This window comes from Dipodomys spectabilis, unplaced genomic scaffold, assembly GCF_019054845.1.
Source record: "Dipodomys spectabilis isolate Male_0828 unplaced genomic scaffold, ASM1905484v1 ptg000043l, whole genome shotgun sequence".
In the NCBI taxonomy this organism is placed as follows: domain Eukaryota; kingdom Metazoa; phylum Chordata; class Mammalia; order Rodentia; family Heteromyidae; genus Dipodomys; species Dipodomys spectabilis.
The window spans coordinates 12,277,915-12,300,529 of record NW_024870720.1 but is presented as its reverse complement, the minus strand read 5'-3'; the positions used below and the strand labels follow the sequence as shown (position 1 = coordinate 12,300,529).

The following is a 22,615-nucleotide window of genomic DNA, read 5'->3' as shown; positions in this document are numbered from 1 at the left end:
AGATTTCTTTTATTATTTTATATTCTCCTCAAAATAGGTGTAATTGGCAGAGGGAACTTATTTTGCCTAGAACATTTTTACATAATAAAGGCTAGCAATTTGGTGAATGAATAAAGTTTGGTATGTTGGAATCTTTAGCGATAACAATAACACTAAGTATATTAATAATATTGATTACTAGTTAAGCTTTGTTTTGGTATATTCTCTAAACTATTAGGTAGAGATTGAATTGTTAAATTTATGGATAGTTAAAAAAAGTGTGACACAACCACTTTGGAAAGCAGTATGGAGGTTCCTCAAAAGACTTCACATAGAGCTCCCCTATGACCCAGCAATCCCACTTTTGGGCATTTACCTAAATGTTTACAAACAATACCACACTAAAGCCACCAGCACAACTATGTTTATTGCAGCATTATTTACCATAGCTAAGATATGGAACCAACCCAGATGCCCCTCAGTAGATGAATGGATCAAGAAAATGTGGTATATATACACAATGGAATTCTATGCCTCCACCAGAAAGGATGACATTGCCCCATTTGTTAGGAAATGGAAAAACTTGGAAAGAATTATATTAAGTGAAGTAAGCCAGGCCCAAAGAAACACAGGTCCCATGGTTTCCCTTATTTGCAATATCTAGTATATGTATGAGTCAAGCGGAAAAGGTCAGATAATGTGATATTAGGAAAATGAACCCTTAGATATGCATTTTAATGTTTTCTTTTTCTTTCATGCATGTGTTTCTAATGCATTTATAAGATTATTTCTTTGTTGCTTTGTATGTCCCTCCCCCACAGTATAACCCCTGCTTTCACTATATTTGATGTCAGTATAACTTGTGGAGGAGATGGGGACAAACAAGTCGTTTAAGGATTCAGGTGGACCTGTTGCAACAATGAGAAGTACAAATTGTCATGTCAAAAACGAGCTTTACAATGTCGGTGGGGGGGAGGGGGGGAAGGATTGGGTGGGTGGGGGAGGGGGGAGGCTGGGAAGGGAGGTGAAGGGTAAACAAAGGAGGAGGCTGCAATGCTTGGTAAGAAATGTATGCATTATCCTGCCCATGTAATTGTAACCCCTCTGTACAGTATGTTCACAAATAAAATAAAAATAAAAAAAAAGCGTGACAAAGGATGGATTCTTCCTATTATCTTCCTTGATGAAATGAAAAATGTATCTAATTTTGAATAGGGGTCATAGTTATTAAATAATCGCCTGGAAAGAGGAACTATGGGACCAATTCTTTTGTCCTGTCACTTTCTTATCTGTCAAACAGACCCAGCAACCATCTGCCTGGTGTTTCATAGAATGCAGAAAAGCATGTTGATATTTGTCTGTTTAGCTCAGGAATAGACTCACACCAATATCTGTGTTTGAGCTGCCAATGATAGGGAGATAAATGCATCTCCAACATCTTTTCAAGTGGTCTCACATTAATCTGAGTTGAATCGAGTCACTGGCCTATGATTCTGACTACAAAAGTGCAAGGGAACTTAATGTAAAGTTAAAATATCAGCAGAATATTTCTCCAGTTGCTGCTCAACAATCTAATTTCTAATTTTCCAAAACTTGAATGGCCTTGGTGCATGTGGTCTTTGAGAACCCAGGCCGTAGTTATCTTGTCATCTAAAAAGTACTGCAGTACTGGCAGCATTGTGAGTGCTACATGTATAACACACTTGTTGGATGAAAAATCTGAAACCTTTGAGAACCCAGAAATAGACTAACAGAACCAGAAGAAAGTGATGAGTAGATGCTCCCAGCATGCCACCATCAGTCAAGTCTAAGCAAAGGAGAAGAGGGCTTTGATTGGTGGGCGATATAAAGATCAGCTTTTTAAGTGAAAGCCAAGAAATAGAGAAGAAAATGTTGAGAACTGATGAGGGGAGAGTGGTGGCAACATTGACAGCAGCTATGGCAACGAGCAGAGTGATAACAAGCATGACAGAACCGAAGAAAAGGAGCCCTCACAACTGTAGTAGCTGATGCTTCTTAGCATCAAAGGAAAGTCAATAGCTGACTGCCCTTTCCTTCACGGGGACCTGTGATGGCATTTCTGAGTAACCAACCATGGTTCCAAGCCATGTTCCTATTATGTCTCTGCCTCTCAGCCTCCCATGATTCCAATCCAATTGGCCCAAAGAAAATCACAGTTTATCATAAGCAAATCCCTCTCCCTCTCCCTCCTCAATGTTCTGAATCTCATTTCTTGCTCTTATCACATTCTTGCTCTCTAAAACAGCCTTCTCAAGTGCTCACTGCTTTTACTCCTACACTCTGAGACTTGCAGTAAGTGATACGTGACTTAGACTTTTCTTCTTCATTCCTAAAATCCCCTACATTTTAATTTCATTTCATGTGATTGCTATTGTGGTCTGCCAGGCCAAGGGTAAATCTCCTCCATTTGCATGTTTAGCTTCTATTTCACCCTCCTGTTCTTGTCTTTATGAATCTAGCTATGCTAGATTACTTTTATACACCCAAGACTTTACATGACTTGACTAATTGCAATGATTCCTTCCATTTTTTTTTTTTTTTTGTTGGTCGTGGGGCTTGAACTCTGGGTCTGGGCGCTGTCCTTCAGCTCTTCAGCTCAAAGCGAGCACTCTACCACTTGAGCTACAGCGCCACTTCCGGTTTTCTGGTGGTTTATTAGTTTCACAGTCTTTCCTGCCCGGGCTGGCTTTGAACCGTGATCCTCAGATCTCAGCCTCCTGAGTAGCTAGGATTACAGGCGTGAGCCACCAGCGCCCGGCTTCCTTCCATTTTTATCTCAGCAAATCATTTCCATTTCTAAACTTTACTATGGCCTGTAACTGTATCACCTCCATAATAAAAAGTTCATACACATTAGCCTTTAACCTCCTTTTCCTATCTTTTTAACTAATTATATGTAGTATTTGGACCCAAATAACTATTTCTTTATGGTGATGACTTTCAATTTGACCACTTTTGGTCTATCTCTCATCTCCCTCACAAGTGCCATAACTTTCCTAGACTATCTTAAATCTCATGGCTATGCATTGTAAACACTTACTTTTTTTTTTTTTATACCCATCTCCTTTTCCTTATACCCTTTGCTAGATTGTATGTATGTATCTGTATACATCTAGGCTTCCAAATACATTTCACTTTCTCCGAATCTATTGCTACCTAAATAAGCAAAGCATACGCATTGGTTCACGATATAATAACCTTTATTTCTGCTTTATTAAAGCATAGAACAAAAACAGAAGAAAGTTTCCACAGCATGTCATCATACTTTTTTACTTATGAACATAATGCCTTCTCTCTTGCTAGTCTAGGAAAACAGTGTGATCTCTTCTTATAATTGACTTTCCACTACATCTTCTCTGCCCCATTTGGCTAACCTCTGTATCAGCAAGATTTTCCTCTCTTACATTCCAATTTCCTGTTCGTCACCTGATTATTCACACTAGAATATAAACATGCTCTTATTGCTTCCAACTTCAAAGGAAGAAACAAAAGATTTTTCTGTATACTATTTCTGTCATACAATTTTACTTTTCCCCAAGAAAATTCACTGGAGTTTACTATTTGCTGTTTGTACTGCCTCTTTCTCTTCATGCATCCATTTCACTTAGAATTTCACTCCAGCCTGCTAAATCCAATCGGCAGTAATCGTATCTAATTTGGTATGTGAAGTGCATTTGCTTCTTTTTCTAGGATTTTTTTTTACCTTGGTTTATACTTTTTCTTCTAGAATTCCTACAGCTTCACTGTAGTACTTTTTGTTGATTTGACTCAACTGCTTACCCAGAAGGAATAGGGACAAATGAGATAATGACACTGTGTTGTGATTTCTTCATTGGTGAAATGGAAACCATCGTGACACTTGCTGATAAAGCCATAGTTCAGATCAAGTGAGCTCTTACTTCATTCATTTATACATACCAGTTATCCTACATTTTTCTTTTTCCAATCTCATGACATTGACAAAGCTTAGCAGTTGGACTTCTAAAAGTCCAACCTTGGGGTTGTAATAGAGATTCATGGATTTTAAATATAGCTATAATCATATGACTTTGGAATTTGTATGTCCAGATTTGAACTCTCCTCAACTCTGGACTTAGGCTTTCCATTCTAAACCTATTATCTACTTAATGTCTATATAAATTTAAAATGTTAGAAACTGATACGAAGGCTGGAGTTGTGGCTCAAGTCGTAATACATGCTTAAGTGTCACAAAGCCCTATGTTCAAATTGCCAATAAAGATAAGGAAAGTTGAAGAAAGGAAGAAAGAAAAATAAAAGAAAGAAAGGAATAAAGGAGAAAAGCTGATATGCTCTTGACCTATAACATTTCCTGAGAGGTTTTAGTGTGAAAAACCTCTTATGATATATGAAATTCCCACAACAGAACTCCCCATTAAAAGATGATCACATATGAATTCAGCGGGAGTAATGTATACTTCAGAGCTGGTGTTCTACTTCATCTGAGCCATATTTAAACCTGGTGTTTATACCTCAAATGCATCCAGCATTCAATTCACCTTGATATGCCTTGGATTGCCTTTGTCATAGTCTAAGTTTTGGTACATGAATGTGATATCTGAGGCATCTTATTTCAGAATGTCATGTTTTCAGCGTTTGCTATGGATTATCTATCACTTCTCTTAATATTATTCATACTAATGTTCTCATAATATCATTATTGTTACTACCTAGCCTTAAGTGAAAATTGAAAAGTTAGAAGATTCAGGCTTGGTTCCTTTTATTATGTTTCTAGATTAAAGGGTGGAAGTAAGGATCAGGAGGAACAACAAGGAGGTATCGTTCTGCATTCCTTGGATGAGGGGGAAGCACTTCCAAATACACCCAGTCTAAAGTCAGAGGATTATTACGCAACTATCTTCCTTTTAAAAGAGTAAGACACAAGTTGGGCGTATATTGCTTATACAAATTCGAAAAGCAAGAGATAAACCCTAGCAACAACCACAAGAATAGAGGCACACACAGAGAAGCACTCAGAATTCAGTTAAGTGGGTACTGAGGGAAATGCTGGTGGCCACGAAGGCCCATCATCACTGCAGTTAGGTGGAGGAAGGTGATGAGGAGGTGGACAGTCAGATGCAGTTGACAACTGAGACTCTGAAGCTGACAGCTCTCGAGAGAGAGAATGATTACTTGACTCTGGTAAAAGGATTACATTACTTAAAATGAGAACAGTGCCACAAAATCACCTGTGTCTTAAGCTGTGAAAAAAATACCTGATCAACGAGAGGTGGAGAGGGAACTTTTGCTCCAGAAACATTAATTATGAACAATGATAACTCATCACCCCTTCCCCCCAACCAGGAAGACACTTAGAAAATGTAGATTTTAAGGTAACGATGGGTATGAGTACAATTCTCTTTCATCCGCTCTTGTTTCCTACAAAGCGAGAACATTAACACACTGTGAGCAATGTTTACAGCTATGACCCTGAGTCATCAAAAGAGGATGAATCATCTTAGAACTCTCTCTTGAGAAAGATTCACATCAAGAATGGTTAAAATAAATGACTCAGGAAATACCAAGCCTCTAGAAAGCTGAGGTATAACCTTCTGATTTGTTCACACACACATACACACACACCCTTAGTTTTTGGACATAAAGGAAAATAAAGCAGAGTATTCTTCTTTATTAAAATTAAGTCTGTTCTCTGTATAAACTGCCCAGCCAAATATTATCTTTAAAGTGGCTTTCAGAGGAGTAATGGTGTGCTACATTTCTGAGAATCATCTACATATGAGAAAGTAAGCCTCTCGCCCAAGGTCCTTAACAAAACCTAAGCTGATCAGATTTCAGTGTTTGCTTGTTATTCAGGTCACCCTAAATGACTTTTCTGTCCCAGCTAATTTAAAACTCAGAATCTCTAGAATTAACTGCTGAGCAACCAGTGTAACAAAGACTTTGGGCTAATAATGTAAGGCACAGTACGGAGTAAACAGTCTTGGAAAGAAGATTAAGAAACAAGTGAGACTCTCTCCACTTCTCTTCAATCTAGTATTAGAATGCCTAGCTACAGCAATAAGACAAGATGCAGACATAAAGGGGATCCAAATAGGGAAAGAAGAAATAAAACTCTCCCTCTTTGCAGATGACATGATCTTGTATTTAAAGAATCCCATAGACTCCACTCCCAAATTACTCAAGCTGATTCAAAACTTTGGCAAAGTAGCAGGTTATAAAATTAACCCCCAAAAATCAATGGCTTTTCTGTATGCCAACAATGAGAAAAGTGTGGCTGAAATTAGGAAAGCAACTCCATTTGTAATAGCCTCACAAAAAATAAAATACCTAGGAATTAACTTAACTAAAGAAGTGAAGGACCTCTATGATGAAAACTTTAAAATCTTGAAAAAGGAAATCAACACAGAACTTAAAAAATGGCAAAACCTCCCATGCTCCTGGATTGGAAAGATTAACATCGTGAAAATGGCAATACTGCCCAAGGCTATCTACAAATTCAACGCAATACCTATCAAAATTCCACCCTCATTCTTCAAGGAAATAGAAGAGGCAATCCAAAAATTCATATGGAACAATAAAAGACCCCGAATAGCAAAAACGCTCCTCAACGGAAAGAACACTGCTGGAGGAATATCAATACCAAATTTCAAACTCTACTATAAAGCCATAGTAATCAAAACAGCTTGGTATTGGCATAAGAACAGACCTCAGGACCAATGGAATAGAATTGAAAACCCAGAAATGAACCTACAGACCTATAGCCATCTAATCTTCGATAAGGGAGCTAAAACAATAGAATGGAAGACAGACAGCCTCTTCAGTAAATGGTGCTGGCAAAACTGGTTAACTACATGTAGAAAACTAAAGCTAGATCCTTATATATCACCCTGCACCAGAATCAACTCCAAATGGATCAAAGACCTTGAACTCAAAGCAGACACTCTGAAAACATTACAGGATGGAATAGGAGAAACCCTGGGACTCCTTGGCTCAGGCCGAAATTTTCTGAATAGAGACCCGGAAACACAACAAATCAAAGAAAGGCTGGACAAATGGGATTGTATAAGGTTGCAGAGCTTCTGCAGGGCAAATGACATAGCTAGCAAGATCAATAGAAAGCCCACGGACTGGGAGAAGATCTTTACTAGCCATACAACGGACAAGGGTCTCATATCTAAAATATACTTGGAACTCAAAAAATTAAACCACCCAACAACAAATCCTCAAAGAAACAACTGCCCAATAAGTAAGTGGGCGAAAGACTTAAAGAGAAGCTTCTCTGAAGAAGAAAGAAGGATGGCCAATAGACACATGAAGAAATGTTCAACATCCCTAGCCATAAAAGAAATGCAAATCAAAACAACAGTGAGATATCACCTCACTCCAGTTAGAACAGCAAAAATCAAGAACTCTAACAACAACAGATGCTGGAGGGGATGTGGACAGAAAGGAACCTTACTTCATTGTTGGTGGGAATGTAAACTTGTTCAACCACTTTGGAAAGCAGTATGGAGGTTCCTCAAAAGACTCCACATAGAGCTCCCCAATGACCCAGCAATCCCACTTTTGGGCATTTACCCAAATGATCACAAACAAGGCCACACTAAAGCTACCAGCACAACTATGTTTATTGCAGCATTATTTACCATAGCTAAGACATGGAACCAACCCAGATGCCCCTCAGTAGATGAATGGATCAAGAAGATGTGGTATATATACACAATGGAATTCTATGCCTCCATCAGAAAGAATGACATTTCCCCATTTGTTAGGAAATGGAAAGGCTTGGAAAAAATTATATTAAGTGAAGTAAGCCAGGCCCAAAGAAACATAGGTCCCATGGTTTCCCTTATTTGCAATATCTAGTATAGGTATGAGTCAAGCGGAAAAAGTCAGATAATGTGATGTTAGGAAAACGAAACCTCAAATATGTATTTTAATGTTTTTGTTTCTTTCATGCATGTATTTCTAACGCATTTATAAGATTATTTCTTTGTTGCTTTGTATGTCCCTCCCCCACAGTGTAATCCCCGCTTTCACTATATTTGATGTCAGTATAACATGTGGAGGAGATGGGGACAAACAAGTCCTTTAAGGATTCAGGTGGACCTGTTGCAACAATGAGAAGTACAAAATGTCATGTCAAAACCAGCTTTACAATGTCGGTGGGGGGGGGGGGTATGATTGGGTGGGAGGGAGGGGGGAGGCTGGGAAGGGAGGTGAAGGGTAAACAAAGGAGGAGGCTGCAATGCTTGGCAAGAAATGTATGCATTATCCTGCCCATGTAATTGTAACCCCTCTGTACAGTATGTTCTCAAATAAAATAAAATAAAATTTAAAAAAAAAAAAAAAAAAAAGAAATGTACTCATTATCTTGCCTATGTAATTGTAACCCCTCTGTACAGTATTTTCACAATTAAAAAAAAGTTATAAGTTTCTGTGTTACTGAAGAAAGATCAGAAAGTTAAATCACAAAGAGAAGATAGTTCTAATAAACTGGAAAATCCATTGTTGTAGAATATTATAAAAAAAAAAAAAAAAAAAAAAAAAAAGAAAAGAAACAAGTGAGACCACACAGTAGAGGTGTGTGTGTGAGTGTGTGTGGTTTGTTTGATTTTACAACTCAAAGCATGGTCAACGGAGCAATAGCATCAGCATCAGCATCACTTTGTGTTGAAAATAGTCTTTCAGGGACCTATCCGACTCACTGAGCCAGAATCTGCATTAACAACTTTCTGGTTGCCATGTGATCTGCAACAAACACTACAAGGAACTATGCGATTATTGATAGCTTTCTGTTCTGGTTTCTAAGCCAGCAACCTTTGGCTCTAGTCAGTGAATTTTGTGGTCTGAATTGTAGATCTACAGAATATAGGTACTAGGAATACATTTAACATGAAATCAAGAGGGAGCTCTGTGAGAAGTCTATCTTTTGACATAGTTGAATGTGTGTAGATCAAACACAGTGTGGGGGATTAAAGATTAATGCAGAAGTTGGCCTGACATTATATTGGGGGCTTGAAAAACACAAGAGTGTCCCTGATCTCAGTTTGATACACTATTTCTGTAAAACCTGTTTTCGCTTATTTGTTCAAATGTAAGTTGTAACTAGCATTTTGTTATGGGAATGTCACTAATGTAGCAAATGTCTCTGTCTCATGAATAGCTAATTCTCCCTTCTCAGAGCATTATTCATTATACAAATTAATCTCATGATGACATTTATATTATGTATCTTATTAATCTATATGTCATACTCATAAATCTTCTCTCTCTATCTGCCTGCCTGCCTATCTACCTGCTTTTAAAATACAGTAGCATCTTGGATATATTTATATATATAATTATATACATCATATATATGCTATATTATATATTTACATATATGTTATTTATTATATATAGCTATATATGATTATATGTGATAGATATTATATATATGATATGTATATAATTATGTATATTAGTAATATATATAGGTAATATATAATATATTAGTAATACATTATATATGTATTAGCTAAACCAAGCACTATGTTAATCTGGGGGCCTTATAGAAGAAAGGTTTTCACCATGGTATGATTTGCAGCATGAATAGAAACGATTTAGAAAATAAATGGCTATATATAGGATTATATCTATCATATAGATGATTGTCTAGTTAAATCACAGAATCCTTTGATTATTTCAATGATTTTTTTCTTTTAAAATTATATTTATTTTCTGTTCTTTGCTTTCTTTTGTCACTTATTTTATATTTCTATTCTGCTTCTCCTTTAGAGAACTTGCTCTACTAGAAGGAAGTTTTTTTTTTTTTAAAGGAGCAGAAAATCAAAGGCTAGCAGCTTTCAAACAGACCATTACACTTGGCTGTTTGTTGAGGTTTCCTGGGAAGCTTAAAATGCTCATGCCTGGACCTACCTTCCATAAATTCTTATGTTACTGCTCCATGGTAAGATGACAGTCCCAATATTTTTGAAAAATCTCTCTTTTAACATCATTGCTCTTAAAGATAAGAATAAAGCAATTTAACTATAGAGATTGACACCTCAGCAAAAATGAAATTTTATCGATGGTCTCATGATCCTGAGTAGATGAGGTTCATAGGACAATCTGAATCAAGATCCCTCATAACGATCTGCCCATTTCTAAGATTGATGCTCATGTATACCAATGATTAATAAAGAGTGAACTTTGAAACTGTAGGATGATTGTAGCAGCTAAACCCAGCACTATGCTAATTTGGGGCCTTATAGAAGAAAGATTTCTCACCATGGTGTGATTTGTAGCCTGAATAGAAATGATCTTGCAAAATAAATGACTATTCTTAAACTAAGCCAGTATTCAGCTTATCTGGTATGAATGTCAAAATACAAAAACTCACTGAAGAACTGAACTTGGACAGATAAAGTAAAGAGAAAAATAAACTGAAACCAGCTTTGTTCACAGATGTGTGCTTTTTGCCTGGAGTACCCTAAAAAATCATAAAATTCGTATATAGTGAATAGCCTAGAGAAGGGGGAATTTTATGAAGATAGCAGAGAGAAATAGTTTTCTTAAGAAGTTATAGTATTATTACCTGACTTATGAAACTGTAACTCCTCCATACATCACTTATATAGTTATGAATTTTTTAAATACTTAAAAGAATTTATAAATAAAATTGTCTTAATTTCAAGTCTTATTGAAACTATAACAATTTCACGACTTGAGGCAAATTACTAATTTGATGTTATAATTTACCCCTATAGGATGAGAATTGAATGGACAGCTGTGTAAAGTACCTGTACATAATCAATAAATATTATCATTCATTGTTATCTAATTAACTATCATTATTATCTAGTTTGGGTTTCAAGTGATCAAAGCCCTCAGTTCAGAAGGGTGTTCAGTAATATAAGATCAGTTTCACTATAAAATGTGTCTTTAAACATTAATCCTTGAAACTTTCAGATAAAACAGTGAGCTCTATTTCCCAATTCTCCTTAGGAATATAGTAGCAAAATCATCATTTTTCCCTACTACCAAGAAAAAAAGAACCTTGCATAAATCTAAATCTTGGAATCAGAGGTATTGCTTCTCATGCACAGACAATAAACTATTTATAGGATACAAGTGAGCCACTATGAGGCTAACTTTATAGTCAAGTTGATTGCAAAACTAATTTGCATAAAAGGAACTCCATTTCCCCATGGCTTTTTTTATTTTATAGCTTGTAAAAGATCAGAGAGTTTACAGAGAGAAAGAGAAAGAGAGAGAGAGAAAGAGAGAGAGAGGGAGAGAGAGAACGAGAAAGAGAGAGCCTTTTCAGTTTCAAAGAAGCAGGCTGGGAAAAGGGTTTAATTAATTCAGAAAATATTCCCTTCCTACACCCACCCCTCTGCTCATCAAAAAAGCTACAGGCACTAAAATTCATTAACATTTCTATGAACATAAATTTGAAATATTCATTTTCATTAAGTAGTCTACTGAATATGATAAAATCAAATTTATCTAAGAAGATAGCCAATGCTGCTAATTTCCCTGACAATGGGGACATAAAGCAAAGGAAACCATGAATCATTCATGAAGTTCAATTTGCTTCTGTTATTTTTGGTGTTTAGCAACCATGAATAGAACGTATGCTGCCTGTTGTAGATGCTATTTTTAAATTATTTCAGATCAGAATTATTAATGATTTGGCAGGCAGCAGTAAAGTTAAGAATGGTTCAAAGGCTTTTGCTTGTAATTGTCTTATTTTTTTATACTTTTTCTTGAGGGTATTTATATGTTCATGTATTCATAACTTCTTTTTTTTCTATATCCAACTTTTCTTTGTTAATAAGAATCATTTTAGTGCTAATATTTTAGGCAGTCATATAAAGTAATTTAGTGGTGAATAAACTCCAAGAGTTCTAGATTTGAGGACTAAAGAGAATTTGAAGATTAATAAAATGAAACTGTCCTCTCACTCCTCAGTGAGAGGAGCTTTGACATTATTGCTGGTAGGTATCCATTTCTAATTAGTGGCAGTGTCCTGATGGGAAAAGAAACTCTTTCTTTAATAGAGATTTACTTCACGAATAGACACGGATGCTCATTTGAGATTATTTTGCTTAAATTCTATCTGTTTTCCTGTTATGGAAAACTTGTGCTCACCATCTTTCCGCTTGCTGTTGTATTACCTGCATGATATCACACAGAACCACAAAGAATCATCACAGAAGGCACGCTAACCAGGTGCGGGTGGCTCATATGTATGATAGTTGCTCAGGAGGCTTAGACCTGGGAAATGCAGTTTTAGGCCAGCCCATGAAGAAAACTCTGAAGGTCCAACAATGGCTAGCAAAAAGTCAGATCAGAATCATGGCTCAAGTGGTAGAACATCAGCTATACCAGCTGAACAAGTGAGAGGTCTTGAGTTTAAACCTTGGTTTTGCCCTCTACTCCCCAAAAGCTAATTGAATTGAGGTGAAGTGAAAGAAATCAAGTCAAGGACTCTGTGTGGGATGCTTAATGTTATTCACCAACTTGAGGGTTATGACATTCCCAAGATCTGTGGTCAACCATTACCCTGTGGGATTTTGGTTAAATAAGGAAATCCATGTTGCTTCCCCAATGTGGATAGACCTCATCCAACTTACTGAAGGTCTGAAAAGAAGTAAAAGACAGATACCATACCACCTTCTTTCACCTACATGGGAATTCTCCTGTTTACCTTCAAACTGGGACATCAGCTTTATTTTTCCCTATCTTTGGACTTGAGTTGAAACTTCGTTTCTTCCTGGGCCTCTTGTCTGTTAGCCTTTAGTTGGAGCTACACCATCAGCTCTCTTGATTCTTAAGACTTCATACTGACACTGATATTTGCCCTTGGCTCTCCAGCTTGCTGACTCACTCTGAAGTTCTGGGGAATTGTCAGCTTTCATAATTATACTATTTAATTCCTTATAATAAATCTATTTAAGCTGGATGCTGATGGCTCATGCTTGTAATCCAACCTACCAAGGAGGCTGAGATCTGAGGATCATGGTTTGAAGCCAGCCTGGGCAAAATATCTGTAAGATTCTTATCTCCAATGAACTACTTAAAAAAAGTCAGAAGTGACGCTGTGGCTCAAGCCACAGCTTGAGCTAGCCTTGGGCACCAAGAGGCTCAGGGACAGTGTCTAGGCCCTGAGTTCAAGTCCTAGGACTAGACAAAAAAAATCTATTTATATCTGCCTCAGTCTCTCCTCTTTGTGCCTCTCTGTCTCTGTCTCCCAGTGGGTTTATTTCTCTAGAGAATCAGAATGCACTGAATATATCTGAATGTAAGCTTTCATTTTATATCAATGTTTAAAATATTCAGAATTGATTCTTATGTCCCTAACTTTTTTCTTCCTAGATATTTTGGTCTTCCGCCCTTGCATAAAATTATCTTAGCTTTAAAAATTAAATGCAGTTAAGAAAGGTGGACTTTTATAGCTATGTCTCATTTATATTCAGACATTGTATTTATATTTTATTCCATTTCCAGCTATTATTGAAACGCATCACATACATAAGACTTAATATTTGAATTCTACAAACATTATATTTTCTAAAGAAAATTTCCACCATTAGGTTAATCTTCATTGTGTTAGGTAAATACATTATTTCTTAGCACCTATTATTTTTGCAGAGAAGAAAACAATTTTATGTTGGAAACAATCCAACACAACTCCTGGTTGAAATTCTGTATGATGTTGATGTTATGAAGACATTTCAATTAACAAAAATGGCAACATGGTGGGTCTACGAGATAGACTGAGTGGACTGTTCCTTAAATTTATTAGATTAGGACAATGCCTTCTTTACAAGCTGCAAATTATTTTTTAAACAAAAAGCTACTATGGAAATAACTAGATGTCACTGATTTTTTTTTTTTTTTTTTACTAACTTGGTTTTCACTCAAGTAGGAAGCAGAGAAGAATAACGTACAACAAGGCAAAAAAAAATCATTGTGTTCCTGGATGATTATCAGTCTACCAAAATTCATAAAGTGTAAAAATGCCAAGTTTTCCTCTCTCTTGCTCTTGGTTGACATATTTACAATCATAAGTTTATGAAATGGTCTTAAAGCATGAATATGAAATTGTACAAATGAAAGGCTATTTTTTACAATAAGACATCTGTGCTTTAAATCTAATCTGAAAGTTGAAACTAAGCTTATGTTCTAAAATTCAAAGGCCTCTGAAAGGTTCAGAGCGAAGAAATTTAATATATCTTCATTCTAAGTAAAGGTATGTTGAATATTTATCATTTCTAGGCTAGGTTTTAGTTACTGGGCAATGAACCAAATAAATGATTCCTTCTCTACAGGGAGAAAAACAATAAATATGGAAACAAACACGGACTACTAAGTGCTACAGGAATATCCTGCCTACTTTTCCAGCAGTAACAAAATACCATAGACTGGGTAGCTTATAAACAAGAGATATTTCCCAGCCTTCTGTGGTCTGAGGAATCCAATGTCAAGGTCCTGGCAGATTCTAGGATCTGGCAAGGGAACACTTTTTGCTCATGGGTGGGACCCTCTGGTTGTGTCCTTTGACCATGGAAGGGGCAGGTCAGCTTTCTGGGATTTCTTTTATAAGGGCAATCATTCCATACATGAGGGCCCCATCTAACATCCCAACTTTCTCATGGTATCACACTAATGATCCGGTTTCACCATAGGAATTTTGGGGAACACAAAGAGCCCAGAAAAACAGAAAATTACCAAAGCATTTTGAAGGAGAGCAATCAAAGTTTTCTGGTTCAGATTAAATTCTCAGAGAATTTTCTTATTGGGATAACAGGGAAGAAGAGGATAAGTAGAGGAAAGCCCCAAGAACTACATTAGGGAAAGTATTTCAACCAGAAGGAACAAAGGTGGTGAGGACTGTGAGCTAAGAGAGAGCTCAGTCTGCATGAAATGAAGAAATATGTGGTGATGGTGTGTGGTCAGAATAAGAACAGGGCTATATATGAAAGTGGGGGAGGCTAGATCACACAGGAGCTTGAAAGTCAAATTAAGAAATAGAGAAATCTCGAAAGTGGGAAATGAGCTGGGTGCTGGTGGCTCACACCTGTAATCCTAGTTACTCAGGAGGCTGAGATCTGAGGATCGAGTTTCAAAGTGCACGAAAGTCCGTGAGCTTCTTGTCTCCAATAAACCACTAGAAAACTGGAAGTGAAGCTGTGGCTCAAGCTAGCCTTGAGCTGAGGAGCTGAGGGACAGCACCCAGACCCAGAGTTCAAGCCCCATGATGGACAAAAAAAGAAAAACAAAGAAAAAATAAAGTGGGAAATGTGTCTGATAGGACTCCAGGCTGAGGGGGGGGGGGGAGGGGGAGAGTGTTGCGGGAGGAGATGTGAGAGAATGATGGAAAAGGTGGGTCTGGTCAAGATTTACTGGCCACCTACATGGGCATGTTAAATTAAAATACCCTTGCTTTGTTAAATAGCAACTCTGTTGTACAACTACTTAAACAAGACACATTGTGGAATTAAGACTTGGTACAGAAAACAAAAAGGTTTCGTGGGTAGAATGAATAGTACTCGACAATAGATTGGATAGGAGAAGTACATGTTAGGGAAATGTGGAGAGTTAATCCTAAAATTCTAGTAGGTTAAGAGATTAAGGAGGCTAGAAAAGAAACTCATTGAGGAGGGAAAAATGTAGTTCAGCTTTGAACAAATTAAATTTGAGGTACCTCAAAATATCCAACTAGATAAGCCAAATGGAGTGCTATGTACATCAACCTGGGCTCAGAAGAGATCTTGTGATATAAACTTGAGGACCATGGGACTAAAGATGGAATGGAACAGGTTCTTTGTGACTTCTGAGAATCATTTCAGTGAGGTAGGTGGTAGATAGGCACACACTTGATTGCAATGGCTTGAGAGAAATTGGAAGTGCTCAGTAACAGATATTTACCATTCTTTCAAGTAGTTTAGAAAAAGAGATTAAGAAAAATCTTAAGTGAGACACAGGATAGGGTGGAAGTGATTTATGATGAGTTTTAGCCTTATAGACTATAACAAGAGAGGTAGTGGAAAAGGCAAGATTGTGAATTGAGAGATCAAGGGTAAGATATGTGTGGACTGAGATAATATTCCCAGAGAAAGAAGAAAGAGATGGAATCCTGAGTGAAGTGGGCAAGGAGAGGCTATAAAAGAATTGGGGCACGATTCTGTCTGAAATATAATGGTTCACTCCAAATGGTGCAGAGTAACAAAGCTTAGAAGAGTGATGAGAACATAGAGATTTTAGGCCTGGAATGATGCCTACATTTTTGAGTGCAGTGAGAGGTGATGCCATCTGCTGACAGTAACAGAATGAGATTGGGGCAAATGTTTCATAACTCATGCTATAGAAAAATAGGTAAAAGGTCCTTGCTTTCTCCATCATTGTTACCCTAAGCCCTGAGCATATTCATAAAGCTCGTAACTATCAAACCTTTATGTGATTGTTTTATTGATTCCAAATTCCAAATCTTCTTTATACTAATCCCTTGATTGATTTTCCTATATGCTATTAACTCATTTTATGGCATCCAAGGGCTATGAAACTGTTAATCTGCTCCCAGTTCAAGTAAAATTTCAATTTAGCCAGCCTTTATGGCCTCTCCAATTTTCCTTGATTAGATGACATTAAATATAAACAGAACATCTTTAATTTGTCTCAAAGGAAAACGTTGTCTGCCTTGGATGGGAGGAACATACAAAAACTTTTAAGGTAGGCAAGATTTCCCTTCCATTGACCACAGAAAAGTATTGTTGGTTGTTTTATTGATGGAATGTCTATCATTCTCATTTAGAGGTTTGTATTTATAATCACTTTAAAGCTCTATTGTAAGCTGGGTGTCAGTGGCTCACGCTTGTAATCTTAGCTACTCAGGAGGCTGAGATCTGAGGATCACTGTTCAAAGCCAGCCGGGGCCGGAAAGTCTGAGACTCTTCAATTAACCACCTGAAAATTGGAAGTGGCGTTGTGGCTCAAGTGGTAGAGTACTAGCCTTGAGCTGAAGAGCTCAGGGATGGTGCACAGGCCCAGAGTTCAAGCCCCATGATTGACAAAAAAAAAAAGCTATATTATAATCTGGATATAGAGCCAGTTCAGATAGAACTGTTTCACAGTGCCACATTTCTTTATTAATACTTAAAACATGGATGTATACTCAACACAGTATTTGTTAATAATTAGCACCATATTATATAGTTAGATAGAAACAAAGAATTCCCCATCAGTCTCCATATTATTGACACATGTCACATCATCACTTGAATTATGTTAAGATTTAGGATCTCTTTATGTTGGTTTATCCAATATTAAGTAGGCATACATTTTAAGTAAAATGTTAAAGCTCAGTCATACTGTCAGCTGAGATCCCCCCTCTCCCTCCCTCCCTTCCTTCTTTCCATAATGAAATAAAGTCCTGTTTGGTTTTCACCATGTTTCCACAACTTTAAATATTTGACCATTGTCCTAAGAGCTAGGTTCTGCTTCAGCTTCTGAGCTCAGGTGTGACATTTAGCAGAGTTAAATATGAGACACATGGACTAGTCTTTGCTTGATACAGTATACTCAACATGGAAGCACTCCACTATTCAGATCTACTTTCAACTCTGCTCCCTTCCTTACTTGTTGAGGGCAGGATTCTGTGATGGGGAGTAGATGCTTGGGTTTGAATCCCTGGTATAGCTCTAGCCTCTCCCTCTCTCCCTGAGTAACTTATTTTATTATTTTGAATCTCAGACATCTCATCTCTCATATGTTAGAATACTTTTGTCATATAAGTATTACATAATGTTTTCTCAATTAGCAAAAGAAGGCACCTGTTTTCCCCAAGTTGTTACCTTAATATATTCCTCATTACACAGATTCTTTCAGGCATAGGTCTTTTCCTTTTGGGTAGATAAGTACCTTTAGGGACTGTAGTTCTGTGACTGTGGAAACCCTTTGACGGTGCCTTATATTTGCCTGTGTTCTTGCATTTTAGATAATTTTTAGTGACCTAGTCACCATACTTCCTCTCTGACTAGACAATTGACTGAATATTACTGAATTTCTTCAATGATTGTTATATGCCTTGGCTATTGTCTTTTGTATAATCCCGTTATTTTATGGTTATGTTGCACTATTTGGCTGTGTAGAGTTCTTTATTTCCTGTCCTACAAAAACATTAGATTGACGTTTTGCTTCAAGTGAACATAAAAATCACCTACTTTCTAATGTGAACAACAAAATTTGTCAACTTAAGGAAAAGCACTAACTTACATTGTAAGAAAACTCAGTATGTATAATAAGCAAATAACGATTTGGTGAGAAATTGATGATGACTTATAACAGAAACAGTTCTGGTAGTTCTCAAAATTTATTGTTCCTCTAAGTAAATAATGATGAATATTGTGAAGTCTTGAGATTTGAGTGGATGGAAGGTCCTAATTCCATCCAGAAGTAAAGGTTTAAGATAAAAATCACAAAGTCAAGGAAGGAAGTCAGTATTAAAAGGTAACTCATATAGATGAGCAATTCATGATTTCTCTTTCTTTTTATTCTATCTTAAAAATAACAGCTACTTTCTGAGTGAAGGTTTTACTTAATTTATAAAATATTGTGAATCATTAATATATGATTAGGATTATGGTTCAAATGTTATCATCTTTAAATTTAAACTCAAAGTCCCATTAATACTTTCATATTGAACCCTTCCATGTTTTCCAACTTCTTCATATGGTGAGCTTTAAAGCTAAGGTTTTAAAGAAGACGCTATGAATTTTCTTGTTCATTACATGGTTATAGAAACATTACTGTTTCTAAATATAGAGATATCCCTGTAGATACATCTCAATTTCTATGTATCCAATGGAATTAGAAAATCACTGCTAATGCTTAATAACAAGGTAGAGAAACATCTATTCATCAATGATACTGTAGATGTACTTAAATTTCCCTACTTTTCCTTTACCTTCTTGATTTTTAGATTTAGGTAGTGTATTAGATAATATAAATAAATTAATTGAGTACTCATTATATTAAATGACACACAAATGATCTGAATTAAAGTGCTTTAGGTTCTGAATTAACTACTTCATATTTCTGCACTTTTCAAAACCAAGGAATAATCTTTCTTGCATTCACTATCAATAGGTTCAAATACCTCTAAATTTATGAGTAAGAAACAGTGACACCAAGACAGTCAATCAAACTAAATCTTAGTGTTTAAAATACTCACATTGTTAAGAAAGCAATCAATGAAAAACAACCCCAGAGACCAAACCAAAATCAGTCACTGAGACATGAAAAACATTAAGTCTTTGGCCTCATGACATATCATTTATCATCTGCCTCTCTTTATAGATAAAGATATATTATGCACACAGCTTCTGCCACAGATTTTGTTTAGACAATTTACAGGTCAATAGGTGATAGAACCCAAAAATATTCTCCAGGTATTTTTTCATATGAAAGAATTTTACTCTTATTAATGCAGCTTGGATATTGGAGGCTTTGGAAGAAACTCTTAAGAAAAAGAAAACATGAGTTTACAAATTGTTAAACTAAAGTAAGTAGACTTTTCCTAATTGTCCAAAGGGTCATTTAATGGAAATGATCTTGGACCAATGATATAAGGGAAAGTATTATTAATTATAAGTCCTTTAAATGTTGGCAGGAAAATGTACCTAAAAATACATCAGTAACCATCAGTGAAGCAAATGGTGAAATTTAATTGGACCAAGCTAGCTTTATTCCCATTCCCCAGTGAAAATCACTCACAACTTTCAATCTCCAGGGTGCAGTTTTGCTCATCCAGAGGGTATCTTCGAAGGTCCATCATACAAGCAGCTGTAGTTGTGATCCTGACAGGGTGAGAGAGAAAACAAGGTGTCACAGGAGTGGTAAAATCCTAGTCATGTTTATCAGATGGCAGAAATAAGGCATCAAATTTTCTGAGAGCTTACGGTAGCAAGTTGAGCAACCTAGAGGGATAAATTCCTAGGAACATACAGCCAACCAAGAATATTTCAAGAAACAAATAATAAGAAGCCTGAAAATACTAATAACAAAAGATTGGATCTGCAATCAAAAATTTTCAGCAATGAAAAGCCAAGACGGATGGCTTTATGGGTAAATTCTACCAAGCATCAAAGCAGAATCACTACTAACTCTTCTTAAACTTTCCCAAAAATTAGAAGAAAACTTTCCAAAAATCTTTTTAAGGCCAGAATTACCCTGAGTCTAAAACCAGATAAAGGCAAAACAAAAGGAGACTGTAGGCCAATATCCCTGATGAACACAGGTACAAAAATCTGAAATAACCTATTAAAAACCCGAATTAAGTAGCTCATTAAAAGAATCACTTGCTGTGACCAAGTAGTATTAATTCTTAGAATGTTAAGAATGCATACACAATGGACATCCAGCAGAATTCAAGCTAAAAGAAATAAAAGTCAATATAAGACAGGTCAAGGACAAAAATCAGTGATGTGATATACCATGATAACAAAATAAAGCCATGTAATTATCACAATAGATACAGAGATTTTTTTTGGATTTATTCTGGAATCTGGAGATAGCAGCATATAGTATGAAACTGGGAACCTCTTCTCCCCTTCCCCCCCACAACTGTTCTGGAGTCAGAAGTTTTACCAAGTCTGATATCTGTCTTGCTCCAACTGAGCTTACGTGTCTATGGTGAACTCTAGAACTGTGACTTGATATCCTAGACTTTCGTTAACCTTGCATTTTCTCTTATGTGGGATGCTTTCCTAAACTGTGGAATCTGAGAGTAAATAAAATTCATATTTATAAATTTAAAAAATCACCTTAAAATTAAATGGTAATGGTCTATTCTTATGCAATAATAAAGAATTGAAAAGATCTAAATTGGTATTTTCTTTCTACTTTAATCCTCAGCAGTTACAACATTTGAATTTTTATGAAAACAGAAGCTTAGCTATCTATTTTTAGGGGAAAAGAGATTTCACAGTAGCTAAAAGACACAAACTGTAGTATATCTTGCTTATTTTCTTTAAAAACACACCTTGAATTTGTTTCTCTACCAGTCAACAATAATCTATCTATAGAGAACTATTATAGTATACTCAATTCCATGGCAGTACCATAGTTTATTTTCTTAATCTTCAGGGAGTATTTATGTTGTTTCTACTTTTTTGGAGTTTCAGAAGATAGTAAGTACTGTAATACATTATTTATATGCATCTTTTTGTTTATTTTATGTATGTATTATTTGTATACTACATATAGATATGTATTATTTGTATATTTTGTTTTGTGATATGTATGTATATACAATACACATTGTACTAAAGCATACAATCTTATGTGTATACATAGAAACATAGATGCATCTACAGTAGTCATTAGGATATTTTACTCCAGAAATGATGTCTGGAGATGTTTCACTTATGTTCACTGGGATTTCAACTCAGGACTTCATGTTTTCTGGGCGGATGCTCTATTACTTGAGACAATCTGCCTGCCCCAGGAGACTTTTTGATTGTTATGTTGGAGCAAGTGTTAGGTGCTGAAATTTCATTGATGGAGGTCAGAAATGCTCTTAAACATTCTATAACAAATGACATCCTTGTGAACCTGTTCTAAAATGTCAGTAGTGCTGAAATTAAGAAACATCGATACATTGGTGCTTTTCAAATATTTTTCCTCTGTGAAAACCTTTCATAAAATGCAATCTTATATACTGAAATCTTACATATAAAAATCTATATAACCGGAAGTGGTGCTGTGGCTCAAGCAATAGAGCACTCACCTTGAGCTGAAGAGTGCAGGGACAACGCCCAGGCCCAGAGTTCAAGCTTCATGACTGATCCCCTCCCCCACCAAATCTATATAACCTAAGTATATAAACTCTAAATAGAAAAAATGAAAATCAGATCTTACTAACATAAAACAAAAATTTGAAAGCAGGGATTACTTATGAGGAATATTATTGTCTTTGTGCTTTCTTATATATTTTTGAGACTTGTTTTTGTATTTTCTTCTTTTAATAATATTTTTTTAATAATAACTTGGTTGTATAATCTTATGTGACCAAGAATGGGCTGTCTGGAATTGGAATAAACAACAACAATACACTCAGGATTTAGGCCAAGAGATCACCTCTAGAACCAATGCAAATTGTTCAAGAGCTGTCACTGATGGTTGGTCTCTAGTGATGCTTAATGATAGATAAAAAGGAAGATTTACTTGATGTTTGAAATAACATAGGCTAACCAATATGAAATCAGTATTCTGGGGAGGTCTTCCATGGATGAAAATGTATCAAAGGATGTATTACAATGTAGACGATTTGACTATAGCTTAAAATAATTATAATTTTATTTTTTAAAAATAATTATTTTTATTTAATATTTTTATGTCAATTAGCTTGCCTTTGTTAATGATACTAATATTTTCTCAGATTAACTTTGTACCAACAACTGATACCAAAAACTGTATCTAGAAAAGTTATCAAAGGATTATCTTGAAATTTAGGGAAAATGTTTGCTCATTTACTCCTTATTTAATCAAATAAGAAAATTTTGAATGAAAATTGCATAAAACTACTTTAATAGGAAAAATAATGATATTCTGCAGTTATTCAGATACTAAGTAAGTAGCATATAAT

General features: G+C 35.9%; 1 protein-coding gene across 2 annotated transcripts in view; it reads right to left on the bottom strand.

Moving 5' to 3' along the window:
- The window catches only part of Gabrb1 (gamma-aminobutyric acid type A receptor subunit beta1), a 308,684-nt gene that overhangs the window by 58,074 nt on the left and 227,995 nt on the right, over positions 1-22,615 (bottom strand). For both annotated transcript variants that reach the window (XM_042678275.1, XM_042678276.1), the window contains exon 5: positions 19,744-19,826. In XM_042678275.1, the coding sequence (XP_042534209.1) occupies positions 19,744-19,826 (83 nt within the window). The remainder of the gene's footprint in view (positions 1-19,743; positions 19,827-22,615) is intronic.